This window comes from Myotis myotis, unplaced genomic scaffold (assembly GCF_014108235.1).
Source record: "Myotis myotis isolate mMyoMyo1 unplaced genomic scaffold, mMyoMyo1.p scaffold_m19_p_5, whole genome shotgun sequence".
NCBI classification, from domain to species: Eukaryota; Metazoa; Chordata; class Mammalia; order Chiroptera; family Vespertilionidae; genus Myotis; species Myotis myotis.
In genome coordinates this window covers 106,607,225-106,625,963 of record NW_023416357.1, presented here as the reverse complement: position 1 = coordinate 106,625,963, position 18,739 = coordinate 106,607,225, and the positions used below count along the sequence as shown (strand labels likewise).

The 18,739-nt window shown below is 60.6% G+C and overlaps 1 protein-coding gene across 2 annotated transcripts in view; it reads left to right on the top strand.

Moving 5' to 3' along the window:
- Positions 1-17,623, top strand: part of SLC5A11 (solute carrier family 5 member 11) — a 52,552-nt gene extending 34,929 nt beyond the window's left edge. The window contains exons 9-15 of one of the 2 annotated variants that reach the window (XM_036310403.1): positions 3,234-3,369; positions 10,693-10,800; positions 11,093-11,243; positions 12,922-13,090; positions 13,414-13,629; positions 14,131-14,287; positions 15,041-17,623. In XM_036310403.1, coding sequence (XP_036166296.1) covers positions 3,234-3,369; positions 10,693-10,800; positions 11,093-11,243; positions 12,922-13,090; positions 13,414-13,629; positions 14,131-14,287; positions 15,041-15,246 — 1,143 coding nt within the window. In that variant the 3' untranslated portion in view covers positions 15,247-17,623. The remainder of the gene's footprint in view (positions 1-3,233; positions 3,370-10,692; positions 10,801-11,092; positions 11,244-12,921; positions 13,091-13,413; positions 13,630-14,130; positions 14,288-15,040) is intronic. The other variant, XM_036310402.1, reaches the window with a different exon arrangement.
- Positions 17,624-18,739: the final 1,116 nt, after the last annotated feature.

The window sequence follows — 18,739 nt, the reverse complement described above, 5'->3', positions numbered from 1 at the left end:
AAAGCAGGCTCTTTCCGGGGCTCCACATGGACGGGCCAGGACCGCGGCTGCCCGCGTCACGGAGCAGGGAGAAGCGTCTGCAGGCGTGACACCCTCACGTTCCCCACCGCGTGCTCACGGGCCTCCGCTCCCCATGAGAGGTGCCTGTTTGGAATCCTGAGAAACGACAGAAACAGTGACACCAACTTCTAAACACCGTGGCTCCGGGCTCCGGAGGGAGGCCTCCCTGCGCCTGTCTGCCTCGGACACGCAGCTCCCACGTCTTAGTCTTTCACGGGCAGCATCCAGGCGGGAGCAGTGCAGTGGGGGGGGGGGGGGGGGGCGGGGGGGGCGAGGGTGTGTCAAACCTGAATGAGCTCCGGGAAAGGTGGGGCATCAGGCGCTGAAGTGGCTCCAGGAACCTCGGACTCAGTCGGGTTCCCTCACCATTGTCTTCCTTTCTTTGTCTAATCCTCACCAAGGATATTTTTTCCATTGATTTTTTTAGAGAGAGTGGAGGGGAAGGAGGAAGGGGGAGAGAGAGAAACATCGATGTGAGAGACACATCGATTGGTTGTCTCCCACACGTGCCCCGGGAGCTGGGGATCGAGCCTGCATCTGAGGTACCTGCCCTTGACCAGGAATCAAACCAACGACCCAACACTCTGACGGCTGAGCCACACCGGCCCGTGCACCGTCTTCCTTTCTCACCCGCTGACTTCATTGTCTCCCACGCAGGCCAACAGGAAGGGGCTGGCAACTGCTAAGTCCACATCCAGCCCTGCAGTGCCGGGCTCTGCCGGGCCCAGCGGGGGCCGGTGCTGACCCCGGGGCCGGACGCTGTGCCCAGGATGGTCGGCAGCTTGTGAAGAGGGCATGGATTTCAAAGGAGGGGGCAGGACACCAGGAAGGCTCCCACTGATGTCCACTGTAAAACCAAAGGGGTTCCAACGTGGTCCTGCTTGCCACCGCATCGCCATGGTAACGACACAGTTTACTCCTGCACAGAAAGGGGCCTCTCCCTTCTCCAGATGCTCCAGGACCCAAGGCCTAAGGAAGCAGGAGAGAAAGCTCTGAGCGTGGGGTCCAATCTGGAGGCTGGAGGAGGATCAAGGGGACCAGTCTCGGCAGAAAACACTCTGGGGAAAGTCGTGCGCTTTTGAGGGGGTAGATCTCGGCAAGGCCTACCTTCACCCCACCCAGCAGAGTTTTTGAGGAGGCACCAGACAAGACGTAGGCACACTGTGTAGGCACAAGACGTAGGCAAGCTCAGACACCCCAATCCTGCCGGCAGCCATGCGCCAGGACCTCGCGGCCCCTCTCTCAACTCCTCACTCCAACCAGACCGGCGCGCTGCCTTCTTGCCTCGGTCCTTTTAAGGCCCCTCCACCACCAGGACAAAGATCACTCAAAAAAGCAGCCAGGCCATTACACCTGCCGGGTATTCCCCCGACCACCTTCCTGCTGCGGCCATGGCCAGTGTTAGCTGTTTCCCGTGTCTGAACTGTGGTTGCGTGGCTGTCTGATCTGGTTTCCGAGCTCTAACGCTAACTCCCTTCTCTTCTGGGGACCTGTTTGAACGTCTTTCTCTGGCTTCATCCAACAACAGCAGTGACGACGACAATAATCACTAGTGATCTCTCTGCGTAAGAACTGCTAAGCACCTCAGAGCAAGCGGTTGGGATCCCCATTCGGCAGATGGGAAGACTGAGGGCTGGGACTTTAAGGAACTTGTCCGAGCTCACAGAGACCTGGTGGGGCGGGGATCCACACCTGAGTCTGTCTGAGCTTCTAACCTCTCTATTCATTTACTCCGACTCACCCACTGGAGGGTCTTCATTCTGGGGTTTATCCAGAACCTCGTGTAAGAGAGAACCTCCCAGCTGCATACCCACCGCCTGTCGCCAAGCCCACCTCCACGACCTCTCCTGACAGGCCTCCCGCCTTCCCACCAGAGGGGACGTCTGTGCCCGCTGCTGTAGGCGGAGGGAGGGGGCAGATGCGTGCCAGGTGCCGGGCGGGTGAGCGGAGCTGGGTGAGGGCCCTGCCCCCGCTCATTCATTCCTCCCGGTCACCTTCTTCCAAGCCAGATGTTGGTTACCTGCTCAGTGCCACCTGACTACTGTCCCTTTTAGGGCCTGAAAGCTACACAAGCAGACTCCTGTCTGGGTGGCCACCGTGACCGGGCTCTTTGGGGTCCTGGCTGCTGACTGGGGTGTCCAGTGGGCACAGGTTCCTGCCCTGCATGTCCACAGGCTCAGGTGGTGCCGTTGTCATTGAGTTGGACATTGTCCTCGATCATTTGGCGTCTTCTGGCAATTATGTGACAGGGTCCACGGGCCTGGAGATGAGACACCCCTCAAACAGTTCCCCCCAAAGAGGTGTGCATGCCTGCACTGCGGAGCTGCCACAGGCGGGGGGTGGTGGAGGCCAGGGCAGATCCCACCTCCCGACACTTCCCTTTAAGGATTCTTGGCTGATTTGGTGAGGACCTTAGTTGTCTGCAGGAAAAAGACAGTTTAAGTCTTTATTTTCTTGATCGAGAGGTGGTAATATCAACAGTAACGAATATTTACTGGGCAGTTATTGTCAGACCCTATTCTAAATATTCTAAATGGTTAGACTTCATTTAATTGTCGAAACAGTTCTCATATGCCCCCCATCTTATAGATCGGGAAACTGAGGCAAGGAGAGGTGAAAGTGTTTGCCCACGACCACAAGCAGAGAAGTGGGGAGCGGGACTTGAACCCCAGCTATCAGTGTGCAGATCGGCACGGAAGCCAGCCTGGCAGCCGGACTGAGGGCTCAAACGGTGCCATCAGAACGGCTTCTCCGTCCTCCAGCTCCTCGCCTCCTTCCTCGAGATGACTTCCGTCTCAGGCTTCCTGATGCAGGCGGAGGTGGAGGCGGAGGTGGAGGCGGAGGCAGCCCGGGCAGGGAGCCCCCAGCGGCTGCAGGCGGGAGGGGCCTCTGGGCTGTGCCCTTTGGGGAAGAGGTCCGGTGGGGCTGTAACTGGCCTGCACTGGGTGCTGGGTGCGCACGTTTTCTTCACCAACCACGGCGGCCGGGGAGCTGGCCAGGCGCATCCCAGATAAAGGAGCGGGGACGGGGCAGGGGGGGTGGTGGTCACCCCCCTGACCACAGGGGGTGGGAAGAGGAGAGAGACGCCTCCTCAAGAAGCCGGGCGAACCGAGGCCTGAGCCCGCTGCGCCTGCGAGGACTGTGCCGCCAGCGCCTCACCCACTGTCTTCCAGGTGATCGTTCAGCGGAGCCTGGCGGCCAAGAACCTGTCCCACGCCAAAGCGGGCTCCCTGATGGCCGCGTACCTGAAGGTGCTGCCGCTCTTCCTCATGGTCTTCCCCGGCATGGTCAGCCGCGTCCTCTTCCCAGGTGAGAGGCCGCGGGAGGGGAGGCCGCGGGTCTGCGTCTCAGGTCTGTGAAGTGTCTGGAACATTCTGCCGACCTGCTGAGAGCACGTGGCTGGAGGCCCTTCCTGGTGATGCAGCGGGTGTCTGCCCGGCACTGACGGGCTCTCTGCCACCTCCCAGCACTGGGCACATCCCGAGGGCCAGCGAGTGGGGTGGAGGCCACCTGGGGCTGAGAGCTGTGGACTCTGCCAGGTCCCTGGGGCCTCATGCTGAGAGCCCCTCCCACCCCTCAGTGTCTGGGCCGGGGTGACGTTGGCCCAATGGAACCCTTTGGGGGACTTTCCTCAACAAAAACCCGGGCTAGCAAAGCGTGTGTGTGTGTGTGTGTGTGTGTGTGTGTGTGTGTGTGTGTGTGTGTGTGTGTGTGAAGGGGTGAGGTTTGCACCATGGGGACTGAGCAGGCCTGGGTGGTGTTACTGGGAGTGCTGGGTGCTGGGAGTGGTGATCTGGATGGAAGAAAGCTCCTCAATGTCCACCCCTGAGCTCTCAGGGAGGCAAGGCAGAGCGCTCCACCTGATGCCTCCTCCCACTGGCCACACAGAGGTAGCGAGCGGGTAGGATGAGGCTGCTGGTAGGTCCGGGCGGGGGGGGGGGGGGGGGCGAGCACAGTCCTCAAGGACAGTGAGGATGGGAGGGGAGCGCTGGGGGCGGGGCAGGGAGCTGTCTGTGGAGCTGGACTGGGGGCTGGTCTCTCGGGGCCCAGAGGGAGGAAGAACCGAGAGTCACGGTCCTGTTTCCAGGGAAGGGCAGTCCTGGGGGGAGTGAGAACCAGCTTCTGGGGTCTGTGGGACTTGAAGGAGCATCGACAGCGACTGGGCAGGCTCAGGCATGAACAGAACGCGGCCCAAAGCAGCCGCCTTCAGTGCTCCCGCAGCTCCCCGAGGAGCCGCAGTGGCTGGGTCCGGGCGGCCGCTGACCCCCGGAGCCCGCGTGTCGGCTCTGCCCTTTGCTGGCTGTGTGGCTCCAACACTCACTTCATCCGTCTCGGTCTCCGCTTCCTCGTTGGTAAGTGGGGAGGACACTGGCCGAGGCTTAACGCGTTCCTGGTGGGGGCCTGAGCCTACAAGTGCGCACTCACTTCCACGCGCGTATCACCCCTCCATTCCTCCACGGCCTGAGGTCAGCACTATTGTCGTTTTCGGTGACAGATGAGGGAACTGGAGCGCAGAGAAGCTAGTTCACCGGTTACTAATGTGCCACCTGCTGCACAGCGACCGTGAGGGTGGGCGCAGAGGGCTCTGCCGGGGGACTCACTCCCTGGCAGGACAGAAAGAATGAGAGAAGGAGAGGTGAGCTGTTCCGGGGCGTGCTGAGCGCTGTGAGGGGCCCCAGGGGTGCTGGGCAGGCCCCGAATGGGAGAGGCCACAGTCGATCCGCACGGACGGTTTGGAATGTATTTTACTGTGAAGCCAGCAGGTCGGTGACGGGTTGCTGCGGGCTCAGGAGCGAGGGCTCTGGCTCGTCCCGGGTGCGGGACTCAGCGGGAGGCGTGTGGCTGTGCGGGCGGGCAGGGCTTCCACCCACACGCATCTGCCTCCGAACACTGACTCTCAGCCACGCTCCTGTCTCTCGGAAAGCGCATGCTAAGCTTCCGACCTATTCTCTTAACAGTCGGCCGACCAGCGTGTTTCAGCATTGAATGAAACAAAAGGTCGTGTCCTCGTCTAAGGACTTGGCAGTGTAACCGATGAGTCTGGGCCGTGAAAAAGTAACGTGAACTCTCGGTGAGCGCACTGCCCGCCGCACGTGGGACAGCAGTGCGTGCAGGAGGGTTTGGCTCGCGCGGAGGGCGTGAGGGGCGTCGCGTGTGGGAAGCCCTGGGCCGGGCTTCTCGGAGCCACGTCCTCGGCAGCATCAGCCACACCGCGGGGCCTTTCAGCCCCAAAGCGCTCTGCATCGAATCTCTGGGCTTGTTTCTAACAAACCTGCCGGCCGGGAGACTGCGAAGCCCTGGCCTACAGTGCCGGCCTCGGGCACAGCCCCTGAGCTCTGGAAGCAGCTAAGGACCGGGGGCCTGGCCGGGATGCTCACAGGCTGTGGGGTGTGGGGGCGCCATTTAACCGCTCTGTGCCTTGTTTTACGTGTCTTTGTTGTTAATCCTCACCCAAGGACACTTTCCATTGATTTTCAGAAAGAGTGGGACTGGGGGGTGGGGAGGGGAGAGAAACATAAATGTGGGAGGCAACCAATCGATGTGTCTCCCTCACATACGCTCGGGCTGGGGTTCGGCCTGCAACTCATGGACATGGTCTTGATCAGAATCGAACCCACACCCTTCAGTCCGCGGGCTGACGCTCTCACCACTGAGCCACGCTGGCTAGGGCAGTTTACTTGTCTTGAAAAGCTGTGTAACAGTATCTTCCCCGAGGAGTCGCGAAGATTGCATGGGAAGGTGTGTGCGCAGTGCTTGTCTGCAGCCCGCGTCCTCGCATCTGGGAGAAGGGGGTTTTGTGCGGTTTGCACCTGACTCTGTGGGGGGGCACCCGGCATTTCAGGCCTCAGAGGGCCCGGCACAGAGCCCACCCGTGTTTGAATGGTTGGGCAACCCGGAGGGGCGAGCGGACGCTAGGGCGACGTTGGCTCATTTAGAACTTAGCCGCGCCAGCGCATGTCCTGTGGTGCACACGCTCTTGAGACGGAACACAACCTCCTGCCTCAAGCGTGCTTTGTAAACCTTGTCACCTTCGTGTCTTTCCTGGTGGAGGCTGCATTCCTAGGAGGTCCAACAAAAGCCTTGCAGTTAATTGAATATGGCAGGGAGGTCCTTCTCGCTGTGCCTGAAGAGGCGCTTCCGCACGAGGCAGGCCCCGGAGCTTAACGCCAACTTGACCTTTGCCCCACCGGGGAGGCTTCCCACCATGTGCCAGCCATGAGCGTGTTTCTAACTCTGCAAGGAGTCAGAAAAAGCCAAGAACGTTGGCCTCTTACAAGCATTTTTCTCAACAAGATTGCTTCTTCTCAATACTTCTTATTAAATGTCATTTTAGGTCCACAGTTTAAAAAAATTTTTTTTTGTTGATTTCAGAGAGGGAGTGGGAGAGAGAGAGATGGAAACATCAATGATGAGTGAGAATCATCAATCGGCGGCCTCCTGCATGCCCCATTCTGGGGATCGGCCTATAACCGGGTCATGTGCCCTTGACCGGAATCGAATGGTGATCTCCTGGTTCATAGGTCAGTGCTCAACCACTGAGCCACGCCAGCCAGGCTGGTCCAGTATTAATTTTGTCTAAGGTTGAACCAGAGCTTGGGGGCATCCAGCTTTATTCCATAGCAATTGCTATCAGTATTACACGCTGGGCCCCAGCACCCACTTCTTTTTAAAAAACTTTATTGCTGAAAGTATTACATGTGTCCCACTGACCCCCTCCGACTCAGCACCGTTCCCTCTGCCCTTGACGGGTGTTAGTGGAGAGGAGGTCCCAGCCTTGAAAAGACCAGCAGGGCGCGGGGTGACTCCAGGCCAGTGATGGCGAACCTATGACACGCGTGTCAGAGGTGACACGCGAACTCATTTTTTTAAAATATATATTTTATTGATCTTTTTTTACAGAGAGGAAGGGAAAGGGATAGAGTTAGAAACATCGATGAGAGAGAAACATCGATCAGCTGCCTCCGGCACACCCACCACTGGGGATGTGCCCGCAACCAAGGCACATGCCCCCGACCGGAATCGAACCTGGGACCCTTCAGTCCGCAGGCCAACGCTCTATCCACTGAGCCAAACCGGTTAGGGTGTGAACTCATTTTTTTTATTGTTTTTCTTTGTTAAATGTCATTTAAATATATAAAATAAATATCAAAAATATAAGTCTTTGTTTTACTATGGTTGCAAATATCAAAAAATTTCCATATGTGACACAGCACCAGAGTTAAGTTAGGGTTTTTCAAAATGCTGACACGCCGAGCTCAAAAGGTTCGCCATCACTGCTCTAGGCAGACCAGCGGGGCATGGAGGGGACTCTAGGCGGACCAGCGGGGTGCGGGGACTCTAGGCGGACCAGCGAGGTGTGGGGTGCGGGGACTCTAGGCGGACCGGCGGGGTACGGGGTGCGGGGGACTCTAGGCGGACCGGCGGGGTACGGGGTGCGGGGGACTCTAGGCGGACCAGCGGGGTGCGGGGACTCTAGGAGGACCAGCGGGGTGCGGGGTGCGGGGACTCTAGGCGGACCAGCGGGGTGCGGGGTGCGGGGACTCTAGGCGGACCAGCGGGGTGCGGGGTGCGGGGACTCAGGCGGACCAGCGGGGTGCGGGCTGCGGGGGGGGACTCTAGGCGGACCAGAGGGGTGCGGGGTGGCGGGGGGGGACTCTAGGCGGACCAGCGGGGTGCGGGGACTCTAGGCGGACCAGCGGGGTGCGGGGTGCGGGGTGCGGGGACTCTAGGCGACCAGCGGGGTGCGGGGACTCTAGGCGGACCAGCGGGGTGCGGGTGCGGGGACTCTAGGCGGACCAGCGGGTGCGGGGACTCTAGTCGGACCGGCGGGGTGCGGGGTGCGGGGACTCTAGCGGACCAGCGGGGTGTGGGGGACTCTAGGCGGGCTGGCGGGGTGCGGGGTGCGGGGGACTCTAGGCTGCCCGGCGGGATGCGGGGGACTCTAGGCGGACCGGCGGGGTGCGGGGACTCTAGGCGGACCGGCGGGGTGCGGGGACTCTAGGCGGACCAGCGGGGTGCGGGGACTCTAGGCGGGCCGGCGGGGTGCGGGGTGTGGGGGACTCTAGGCGGGCCGGCGGGGTGCGGGATGCGGGGGACTCTAGGCGGACCGGCGGGGTGCGGGGACTCTAGGCGGACCGGCGGGGTGCGGGGACTCTAGGCGGACCAGCGGGGTGCGGGGACTCTAGGCGGACCGGCGGGGTGCGGGGTGCGGGGACTCTAGGCGGACCGGCGGGGTGCGGGGTGCGGGGACTCTAGGCGGACCAGCGGGGTGCGGGGACTCTAGGCGGACCAGCGGGGTGCGGGGGACTCTAGGCGGACCGGCGGGGTGCGGGGACTCTAGGCGGACCGGTGGGGTGCGGGGACGTTGGCCCTCGGGCTTCCCAGCGGAAGGAAGGCCTGGGGCTTTGCTGCCTCTTAGGTTTATGCCCATTAGCAAGAGAACAAGCCACACTCCGGACTTTTAAATTGTGGGCTCACATGGCCACGCTGAGTAAATGAGCAGTTTCAGCGCAGAAACACAGAGGCTCATATTCAACCTCGCCTGGAGATGCTGCCCCACCCCAGCATCCGAGCCGGGGTGCACTTGACTTCGAGGCCCTAAATCAGGGGTCCCCAAACTTTTTAAACAGGGGCCAGTTCACTGTCCCTCAGACCGTGGAGGGCCGGACTATAGTGTAAAAAAAAACTATGAACAAATTCCTATGCACACGGCACATATCTCATTTTGAAGTAAGAAAACAAAACGGGAACAAATACAATATTTGCATTTGCATGTGGCCCGCGGGCCGTAGTTTGAGGACCCCTGCCCTAAATGGTCACCGTGACGCAGGTGTTGCCTGAGAACCAGGGGGAGCTGCAGTGAGCCCCGGTTGCCACAGGAGGCGGGCGGGAAGGCCATGGTGCCCGTCAGCGAGGAAGGACGGAGCAGAGGGCGGGCCTGGGAGCTCCTTGTGGGCATGAGTCCACCTGGCGAAAGGGAGGAGTCACAGTGGTCGGCGGGGTGAGCAGGTGGGGGGTGAGCGGGTGGGGGGTGAGCGGGTGGGGGGGTGAGCGGGTGGGGGGTGAGCGGGTGGGGGGTGAGCGGGTGGGGGGGTGAGCGGGTTGGGGGGTGAGCGGGTGGGGGGTGAGCGGGTGGGGGTGAGCGGGTGGGGGGTGTGAGCGGGTGGGGGGTGTGAGCGGGTGGGGGTGTGAGCGGGTGGGGTGTGAGCGGGTGGGGGTGTGAGCGGGTGGGGGGTGAGCGGGTGGGGGTGTGAGCGGGTGGGGGGTGAGCGGGTGGGGGTGTGAGCGGGTGGGGTGTGAGCGGGTGGGGGGTGAGCGGGTGGGGGGTGAGCGGGTGGGGGGTGAGCGGGTGGGGGGTGAGCGGGTGGAGGGGTGAGCAGGTGGGGCAGGCGTCAGTTAGCTCAGGTTGAGGAGCTGAGGGAGACAGAGGTGAGGAGAAAGCTGGCCTCTCCCTGGCCAGTGTGCTTGGGGGTGCGGGCCTGCAGATGGGAGGGTCCCGGGTTCAGTTCCGCTCAAGGACATGCACCTCAGCTGCAGGCTCCAGCCCCAGCCCTCCCTTCCACCCTCTCTAAAAATCAATGGAAGAATATCCTCTGGCGAGGAGTAACAAAACAAGAAAGAAAGAGGAAGAAAGGAAGGAAGGAAGGAAGGAAGGAAGGAAGGAAGGAAGGAAGGAAGGAAGGAAGGAAGGAAGGAAGGAAGGAAGGAAGGAAGGGAGAGAGAGAAAGCTAGACCTCAGACACAGGTGCCAAATCACTGAGACAACCTGGAGAGTTCTGAAGGGCCTGAGGGGGTGGTATTACCTGGGGACCAGGGAAGGCTGGGGGGGGTTACCTGGGGGCCAGGGAAGGCTGAGGGGGTATTACCTGGGGACCAGGGAAGGCTGGGGGGGAAGGGTATTACCTGGCGGCCAGGGAAGGCTGGGGGGGTATTACCTAGGGGCCAGGGAAGGCTGGGGGGGGGGGGGGGGGTGTTACGTGAGAGAACGCTGCCCAGGGAAGCACAGGACGCGCACAGAAGTGCAGAAAGTGGGGGTGAGGGTTCAGAGCCAGCGCAGCTGGGTGTGCACGGATTTAAATGAGAAACAGCTGTTGAACCACCTGAGCTACCGGGAAGGTGGGGAGGGAGAAGGTAAACACGTTTGCCACGTGTCAGCGATGGTGCTGTCCTTTGCACCGGAGGAGCTCAGGCATTGCTGGTGGCCCCTGTGGGGAGGAGGGGGCTGGTTGGGGTGGAGCCCGATGCAGGCCGCTGAGCTGGGGCTGCCGCCAGAGTCAGCCTCCCCCAGCTCCCGTGGTAGCAGCCCTTCGATTGCCGCCAAGGGCACATGCCCCGGTTGTGGGCTCGATCCCCAGTGGGGGGCGTGCAGGAGGCAGCCCATCAATGATTCTTTCTCATCATTGATGTTTCTATCTCTCTCTCTCGCTCCCTTCCTCTCTGAAATCAATAAAAGAAATATATATTTTTTAAAAAATTACAGATGAGGAAACGGAGATCCAGGGTCATGCTTGTAAAGTCCAGGCTCCTTTGCACTTCACGGAGCCATGAAGTTACGTGCCTTAACCCTCCTCCCAGTGCGGGGGGGTGGGGGTGGGGGGTGCCCGCTCACCTCTGGGCCTGTCCCCTCCCCAGATCAAGTGGCCTGTGCCGATCCCGAGATCTGCCAGAAGGTCTGCGGCAACCCCTCGGGCTGCTCTGACATCGCGTACCCCAAACTCGTGCTGGAACTCCTGCCCACAGGTAATGCTCCGGGAAGGAGGGCGCTGGCTGGCTCTGCTGGGAGGGAGGGGCACGAGGGTGGTGGGAGGCAACAGGCTCGGGGCAGAGGGAGTGAGCCCCAGAGCCAGGGCCCCGGTGAAGCCCAGCCCTGGCCCAGGAGGGGCCCCCCCGCCACCTCATGGCGCCCACCTGAGTGCTGCTTCCTCAGAGGTGAGCCTCCGGGGTCGGCCTGGCCTGGGTCTGGGGTCATGCGTGAAGGCAGGGCTGTGAGCAGGAGGAGCCCGAGGCCCACAGACCTCCCTTCTGCCCCCAGGGCTCCGAGGGCTCATGATTGCTGTGATGGTGGCCGCGCTCATGTCCTCCCTCACCTCCATCTTTAACAGTGCCAGCACCATCTTCACCATGGACCTCTGGAACCGCCTGCGGCCTCGGGCGTCTGAGAGGGAGCTCATGATTGTGGGCAGGTGAGCTCTTCTTGGGTGGGGCCGGGCCAGGGAGGGCGCTGCCCGGTCCTGGGGAGGAGCAAGCTGAGCCCACCCAGAGGCCAGTCCAGCCAGCAACTTACCCAGCCTCAGCCTCCGCTGATGGCGAAACTGAGGTGCATTAGGACCCCATTCATTCATTCAAGAGATGTTCTCCCTGGCCAGTGGGTCAGTGGTCAGAGCATCGGTCCACACATGGACTGAAGGGTCTCAGGTTTAATTCCTGGTCAAGGGCACGTATCTGGGTGCAGGTTTGATCCCCACCCCAGTCAGGGCATGCTGATATTCTCTCTCTCTCTCTCTCTCCCTCCCTCCCTCCCTCCCTCCCTCTCTCTATGGAAACAAATATGCTCAAGGAGGATTAACAAAAATAAGGGATGTTCAATGAGCACCTACTATGTGCCAGATGCCACACATAGAGCAACGGAAAGAAACAGCTCGGCTCTGTATTCATGGAGCTAGTGAAGGCTAAATAGCCAGGCAATGCAACCCCAACAGTGCTATGACGGCGAGTCAGGAAACCTAGGGTTCGGAGGGGGGTCCCCAACCTGGACTGGGACCTGAGGGGTGAAAAGCAGTGAGCCAGGTAAAGGGAGGAGGGTGTCCTGGGTTTTTTTAGGGGTCGGGGGGAGGGAAGGTTTCTCTACCAAGCCTTCTGCAAGTCCTGACGTCTAACAGGGGAACGGAAGTGACAGGAATGAGTGGCATGTAAATTTCATGCAAGTACATGTAAATAAGCACCCTGGCGCTCTGTGTGGGTAGGTGCATCCTGAGAGCTAGCTCAGCCTTGGGCTAGGGAAAGAGTTCCTGGGTATGACACCAAAAGCATGGCTGTAAAAGAAGAAATGGTGAATTCGCTAGCATTAGAAAATGCGAAGACAAGCCACAGACCGGGAGAAAATAGCTGCACACCACACACTAGCATTTGGTAAGGACTTGTAATGCAGAATAAACTCCAAGGCAAGACTGTGACCTAGGAAACTACAGCGTGACGCCACCACACACCACATGGAAAAGACAGGCCGGAGGCGGGGGCCCGGGACTCATGCGTGCAGGTCACAAAGCCACGGGTTCAGCCGTTCACAACAGTTTGGCGGTTTCTTAAACAGCTGAATGTACATGTACATACACCCCAGCGACTGCTGTCCTAGAGATGGAAACAGAAGTCCGCACGGAGGCCTGTCCAGTGTCCTTACAACAGCCCGGTCGCAGAATCACCCATGTCCGTGCGCGAGGGGAAGACACACAGGGTTTCTATGGGACACTCGTCACAATAGAAAGGAATGAAATAGAGGCATGATGCATGGGTGACCTTCAAAGGCATGAAGGAAGCCCACTGCCCAGATGCAGGCTGTATGACCCGTTTCCGGGAAATGTCCGAAGGGGCAACCTGCTTGCTTAGAGTGGGACGTCTCTCTCTCTCTCTCTCTCTCTCTCTCTCTCTCTCTCTCTCTCTCTCTCTCTCTCTTCCTCTCTCTTCCACAAGCATGCCCTGTACATGGGCATGGGGGAGTTTTCTGCATGATGCATGTCCTAAAAGTGATTGTGGGGACGGTGGCACCAGAAGTGACTGGATTGTAACCGCCTCCATGAAGCTATAAAAACAGCGAGAGGTGTTCGGGGAACACGGCACTGACGGGCGTCTCTCCGCCCAATCCAGGGTGTTTGTGTTGCTTCTGGTGTTGGTTTCCATCCTCTGGATCCCCGTGATCCAGGCCAGCCAGGGCGGCCAGCTCTTCATCTACATCCAGTCCATCAGCTCCTACCTGCAGCCGCCTGTGGCTGTGGTCTTCATCATGGGGTGTTTCTGGAAGCGGAGCACGGAGAAGGTGGGTGGCCACCCCGCTGGGCAGGACCCCACGCTGCCCGAGGAGGGGAGACGGGGACTGGAGAGGGGACCCGAGGGTGTCTTGACGTGGGTGTCGCTGGGGAGGATGAGTTCTGTGGAGGTGTTACCTGGCCTTCAACAACCACCGGTTCTATTTTGATGGGCTTTCTCACGAACAGGGAAGCCGATGACCTGTATGCGAAAGGCAGACAGGCCACCGTCACTAGAGAGGCGGCTTGGAGGCGGCCCGCTGAGGTTCCTGGGGGCCCGAGCCAGCCCCCAGCAGCCCCGGCGGCGCTCAGATGGCCTTGCTCCGATTTGCAGGGCGCCTTCGCGGGTCTGATCGTGGGCCTCCTCCTGGGCTTGATCCGGCTGATCCTGGACTTCATCTACACGCAGCCGCAGTGTCACCAGCCGGATGAGCGCCCCGCTGTGGTCAAGGACGTGCACTACCTCTACTTCTCCACGATTCTGTCTGCGGTCACCCTGGTCACCATGTCCGCCGTGAGCTGGCTCACAGAGCCTCCCCCCACGGAGCGGGTACATTTGGGTTTGGTGCTGGACCCACTGAGACCCTTGGCTGCACGTGACAGGAAAGGGACCGCACGGGGGCGTCAGGCGGCGTGGCTGCAGGCTCAGACGGACCTGCCTTTCCCGCTGCCTCTCTTCTCGGCCCGCGAGGGGCTGGCAGCTTCTGGGGGTTCATCCTCTCTAAGGTCACTAAGCGAAAGCACAAACACCTGTGCAGCGTTCCCAGCAAAGCTCCCAGTTCTCCTCGCGCCTCACACCCAGCGGCCCCCGTGGCGCAGAAATGGTTGAGCTGAGGGGCTGACCGCGGGGTCCCACACCCCAGGGCGGGGCTTGTTAAGAAGGTGGGGGAGTGTGTGCAGAAGGTCCTGGGGAGCTGAACTCGGGGGTGGGGGGGTGGGGGCGTGGAGTGAGAGGGAGGCCGGGCGCGGACTCAGACCGGCAGGCTGAGCTGGGGCCGCAGGGCGCGGAGAGAGGGATGACCACCATCTCACGGCCATCTCTGCTCCCTAGGTCAGCCGCCTGACCTGGTTCACTCGCCATGACCCCGTGGTCCACAAGGCACAGGTGCCAGCAGCCACCCCGCCACCCACCACCCTCCCTGCGAAGGAGGCCAGCCGCCACGACCTGCCGCTGGAGGCCCCGGGGAGCGAGGCCACACCGCACAGCCGTGAGTGGCCTCCCCGGCTGCAGGCGCCCCCAGGAGCATGCGCCAGGGGGTTTCCGTCTGATGAGGCAGGAAGAGGGAAGTGGGTTCTTTAGTAACTTCCAACAGACGCCTCGGTTGGCACTTTACTGCACACTGGTTGAGGTTTCACATGCAATTCCAGATTTCTGTCTTCTCTTGAAAAATAGGAAGGCCTGGCCACACTGGCCACACGTCTGCCCATGAACCGTGTGTAGAGCTGTGAGCAGGTGCCTGAGGCCCGACTGCCCTCCAGTTAGCCAGGCCCCACCAGGCCCTGCTGTCCCCACGGCCCTGAGGCGGGGCTGTCATTTATCATCCCGCGTGGCCTTTAACACATACTTGTAACTATGAACCATGTCAACCTAAAGCGGCACAGGCCACGTGCTTCAAGGAAGGAGAGAGAGTAGTTCCTGGTGGAAGTGAGGAATCTTCTGGCACGTTGGCTATGCCACGGGCCCGGCTCCTGCACTCCACTGCCGGGCCCCAGGGGCAGCTGAGACCTGAAAGTGGTGAAAAATCTAAATATCCCAGTTTCCCAGAGTAGAGCAGCCTCCCAGAAGTAAGTACCGAGCACACCTGCCAGGAAAGGTGCCAGGAAGGTCAGACGTCCTGATCACAGGGCGTGAGAACGCTGGCGAGGCCCCCTCCCTTCCCTCCCCTCCCCTCCCCTGCCCTCCCTCCCCTCCCCTCCCCTCCCCTCCTCCCTTCCTGACGCCTGGATTCGGTCCTTTCCAGGCACCGGGAAGCAGGAGCAGTCCCGCGCGGTGAGGGTCCTGCTGTGGCTGTGTGGCATGGACGACAAGGGCCCGGCGGAGCCCGGGAGCAGCGCGGAGCCCGCCATCGCGTCCCTGGAAGAGCGCCCCCTGGTGAAGGGCCTTCTGGACATCAACCTCGTCCTCTGCATGGGCTGCGGCGTCTTCCTCTGGGGCTACTTTGCTTAGTGCAGACGGAACAGGCCCAAGCCCTCAACTCGTTTCCAATGCCCTTTAATGAGGGGAATAAAGCTTTGTCTGTCTACCAGGAGGCTTCAAGGCTGTTTGTGGGCCATTTCAACAGGACATTTAGCTTTTCTTCTAAAGAGGCATGAAGGTTGGGAGCTGGAAACTGAAGAGCAGGGAAGAAGCTTCCTTGTCTCCAAAAGCTGGTTGCTCCCTCTTCCTGCCCACGTGCGACAGCAACGGCCAAATCCGCAGGAGACCTCCAGCCGGAAGCAGCCACGCTTGGGCCTGGGCCGGTGCTGGGCCGCGCCTTTCCCCGCTCACCGCCGAGGTGCGAGGTGCCCGGGGTGGACTGCACCTGCCTCTCCCTCCGCTCTCGCTGCCCCGGCTCGGGGCTCTCACAGTGATGCTTGCTTCTTGATATGGCCTTGAACACGCGCCTCTGTTGGCACCGGAGTCCTGTGCTAAGAATCAGGGGATTGTGTGCCTCCCGATTCTGCTCCGCCTGTTTCTCTGCTTACGTCCCCACCAGGACGCTCCCGACACCTCCAGCCAGAAGGATGGACGACTCCACGAGAACCTCTACAGCGAGGGCTTCAGCCTCCCGATCCCTCTGCTCTGGGTCACCAGGGGCCCGAGGGCACGACCTGGAGGGGCAGTTTGGCCCACGCACACTGAGAGCAAGGGAGCCCAGAGCCATGAGCTCTCATCCTCGTCCTGGGATAGGGGCTGCAGGGGTGCACTTACTGGCCTGACAAGTGACCAGTCGGGTGGACTCTCCAGGGACCCTGGTGTCCAGACTTCAGAGGAACATGGACCGGAAACCGTGGGGCTGAGGAAAAGCCGGTGGTTCAGTGGCACCTTGATGCCCTCGACACCGGGAGCAGCCTGCACCAAGGGGCAGTGGGCTAGCTCGGGCCTTGGCCTGCCCACGCCTTGCTTTTCCACGCAAATGCAAGTGACAGCTGTGGCCTGGACAGGGCACCCCGCCCTCCTGGGAAAGGGCCCAGGTGGGAGCGTGCACGAATGAGGCCACTCTGCAGACCCCACCGCCGGCTCAGCGAGAGCCTGACTGGCGTCGGCCCGTGGCGCCATGGAGGCTGAGGGCCCCTCTCCCGGCCGCAGGGTGGGAGCTGGGCGCTGCTCTGGACGGTCGCACTGAGCTCTACGGCCACCGGTTGGGATCAGACATGCATTTCAGAAAGAGTTGTCACTAGGCACACCCAGGTCACCCCCACCTCCCCTTGGACCGCCCGCCCGGCCTTCTTGCCCCTGGTCTCTCCTGCTCTCCAGCCACAGGCAGCCACTCTGCTGAAGCCCCTCAGTCCCTCCCCAGACTCCCAGGCAGGCTCCAAGAGCCAGGCCCTCCAGCTTCAACTTGGTCTCCCTTTGCGGGCTCATCAGACTCACTCACACCCCCACCTCAGGCCCAGCACAGGGGCTGCACACAGTGGCCCTAAGCATGATTACAAATAGCCTCTTCCCTCCTAAACCATCCCCTCCATCTTCACTCACCTCTGCGCAAACACCACTTCCTCCAGGAAGGCCCTGCTCCCAGCGCCCACCACATGTGCCGTCCAGGCCGCGGTCACACTTTGTTGATTACTTGTCTTCCCTCTGGGAGCTGAAGTCCCTCGGGGCAGCGTGTCTGCCCTCATACTGATGCCCAGCACAGTGCATGGCGCATGGATGGATGACCCTAAAACACGAATGTCTTCCGGCTCCTCTCATGTCCACAGTCCACACCCCCGCTGGCGTGGCTGCCCCCCCTGCCCAGGTACCAGAGCCCGAGGAACACCCACTACTTCTGCAGTTAGTTCCTTGAGGTCTAGGTTTGAGGAGGTGGCCGAAGGGCTGACCGGCCACCCGGCCTCTGGCTGGGGAAGCGTGGACTTTGCTGCCCTGTGACCAGCTCTCACCTTTGGGAAGGGCCATGGTCAGTCACCGGACCACACTGTGATCCACCCTCAGCAACGTGTTCACCGTAACGTGGCCAGCCTCCGCCCTCCCCTCGGGCTCTCCTGCTTCCAGCCTGGCCCGCCCAGGCCATGGCCTGCTCCGCAGCCATGGGGACAGAAAATACAAATCGGACTGGCACTCGTGTCCCTCACAGCCCCTCTGCCCTTGATAACTTCCACACCGGGTGTAGGGCTCACCTGCTCCCACTGCCGCCTCCTCTCTGCTTCCTCGCCGCCTCGCCCCACAGCGGCTGCACCCGCTGTCCCTTCTCTCGGCGGAGGTGCCACCTCCCCTCCGTGTGGTCCCACTGCTCCTCCCTCTGCACACCTGCCTCCTGGTGCTCGTCGGCAAGCTCCCTGGGCGTGGAGGCCACGCTTGTCGGGCACAGGTTGGCTCTCCAGGTCGGCCCGCGTAGGGCAGACTAAGGCCTCAGTGATCACCTGGGGGACACCTAGCAGTTGCTGGTGAGACCTGGCTTCGACTCCAGGTCCTTGTGCAAAAACGAACTGCTGAGCATCCAGCATGAAACGGCAGCCGGTGCTTACTTGTAATTTACTCGTGTGCACAGCGCTGAACTCATACACAAGCAGACAGCGAACACACCCCTGATGCACTTCGTGTGCTTCCAAAAACGTATTTGGCTCAAACATACCTTCACGTGCCATTTGCGATGATCTCCATGTAATTAGTGTGGGCAAGCCCTGCAAGGAAGAGGACGTCTGCCTGCACTGCCCACGATGTTGAGCTCAGTAAAAACATACATTTTTTAAAATGCAGGACACACCCAGCAAGCAATTCCATCATTGGGATGGCTCTGGGCACCCCGCGCTGGTGGTTTTAAAAATGTATGCTTTTATTGAGTTCAGAGAGGAAGGGAGAGATAAGAAACATCAATGATGAGAGAGTATTGATGGGCTGCCTCCTGCACACCCTCCACTGGAGATTGAGTCCATAACCCGGGCATGTGCCCTGACCGGGAATCGAACCGTGACCCCCTCATTCATAGGTCGACGCTCAACCACTGAACCACACAGGTCGGGCTGAACAACATTCTTAAGGTAACGAGGGTATGGCTTGCATTTCAGAATCAGCGATAACAGAACACGAGTTACATTCTGGGAGGATGTTCACTATGGACCTTCCCAGCCCCCAGGCACTAGTCCCAGCTTCCTGAGCGTGAGCCTGGGCAGCACGGAGGCGGGTCTCCAAGGAGCTGCAGGGGCTGGACCGTGGACAGCGGGCTCCCTGGAGAAGGAGCTCAACACCGTGGGCAGTGCAGGCAGACATCCTCTTCCTCGCAGGGCTTGCCCCACACTAACGGGGGCCCGGCGAAGGTCAGGCATGGACGGTGTATGAGGGGGAGAGTGAGCCTTCAGCAAATATGAATTTAAGATATTCTCCATGTAATTAATGTAGGGAAGGGAGTAGTTGGGCACAGGCAACTGTGTTAGAGGAAACACGGCATTGCCCTTCTCAAGTTAAACTCACGGAGTGAATTCGTAGTGGAAGGAGGCCAGTGTGTGCTGGGACAGGTCAC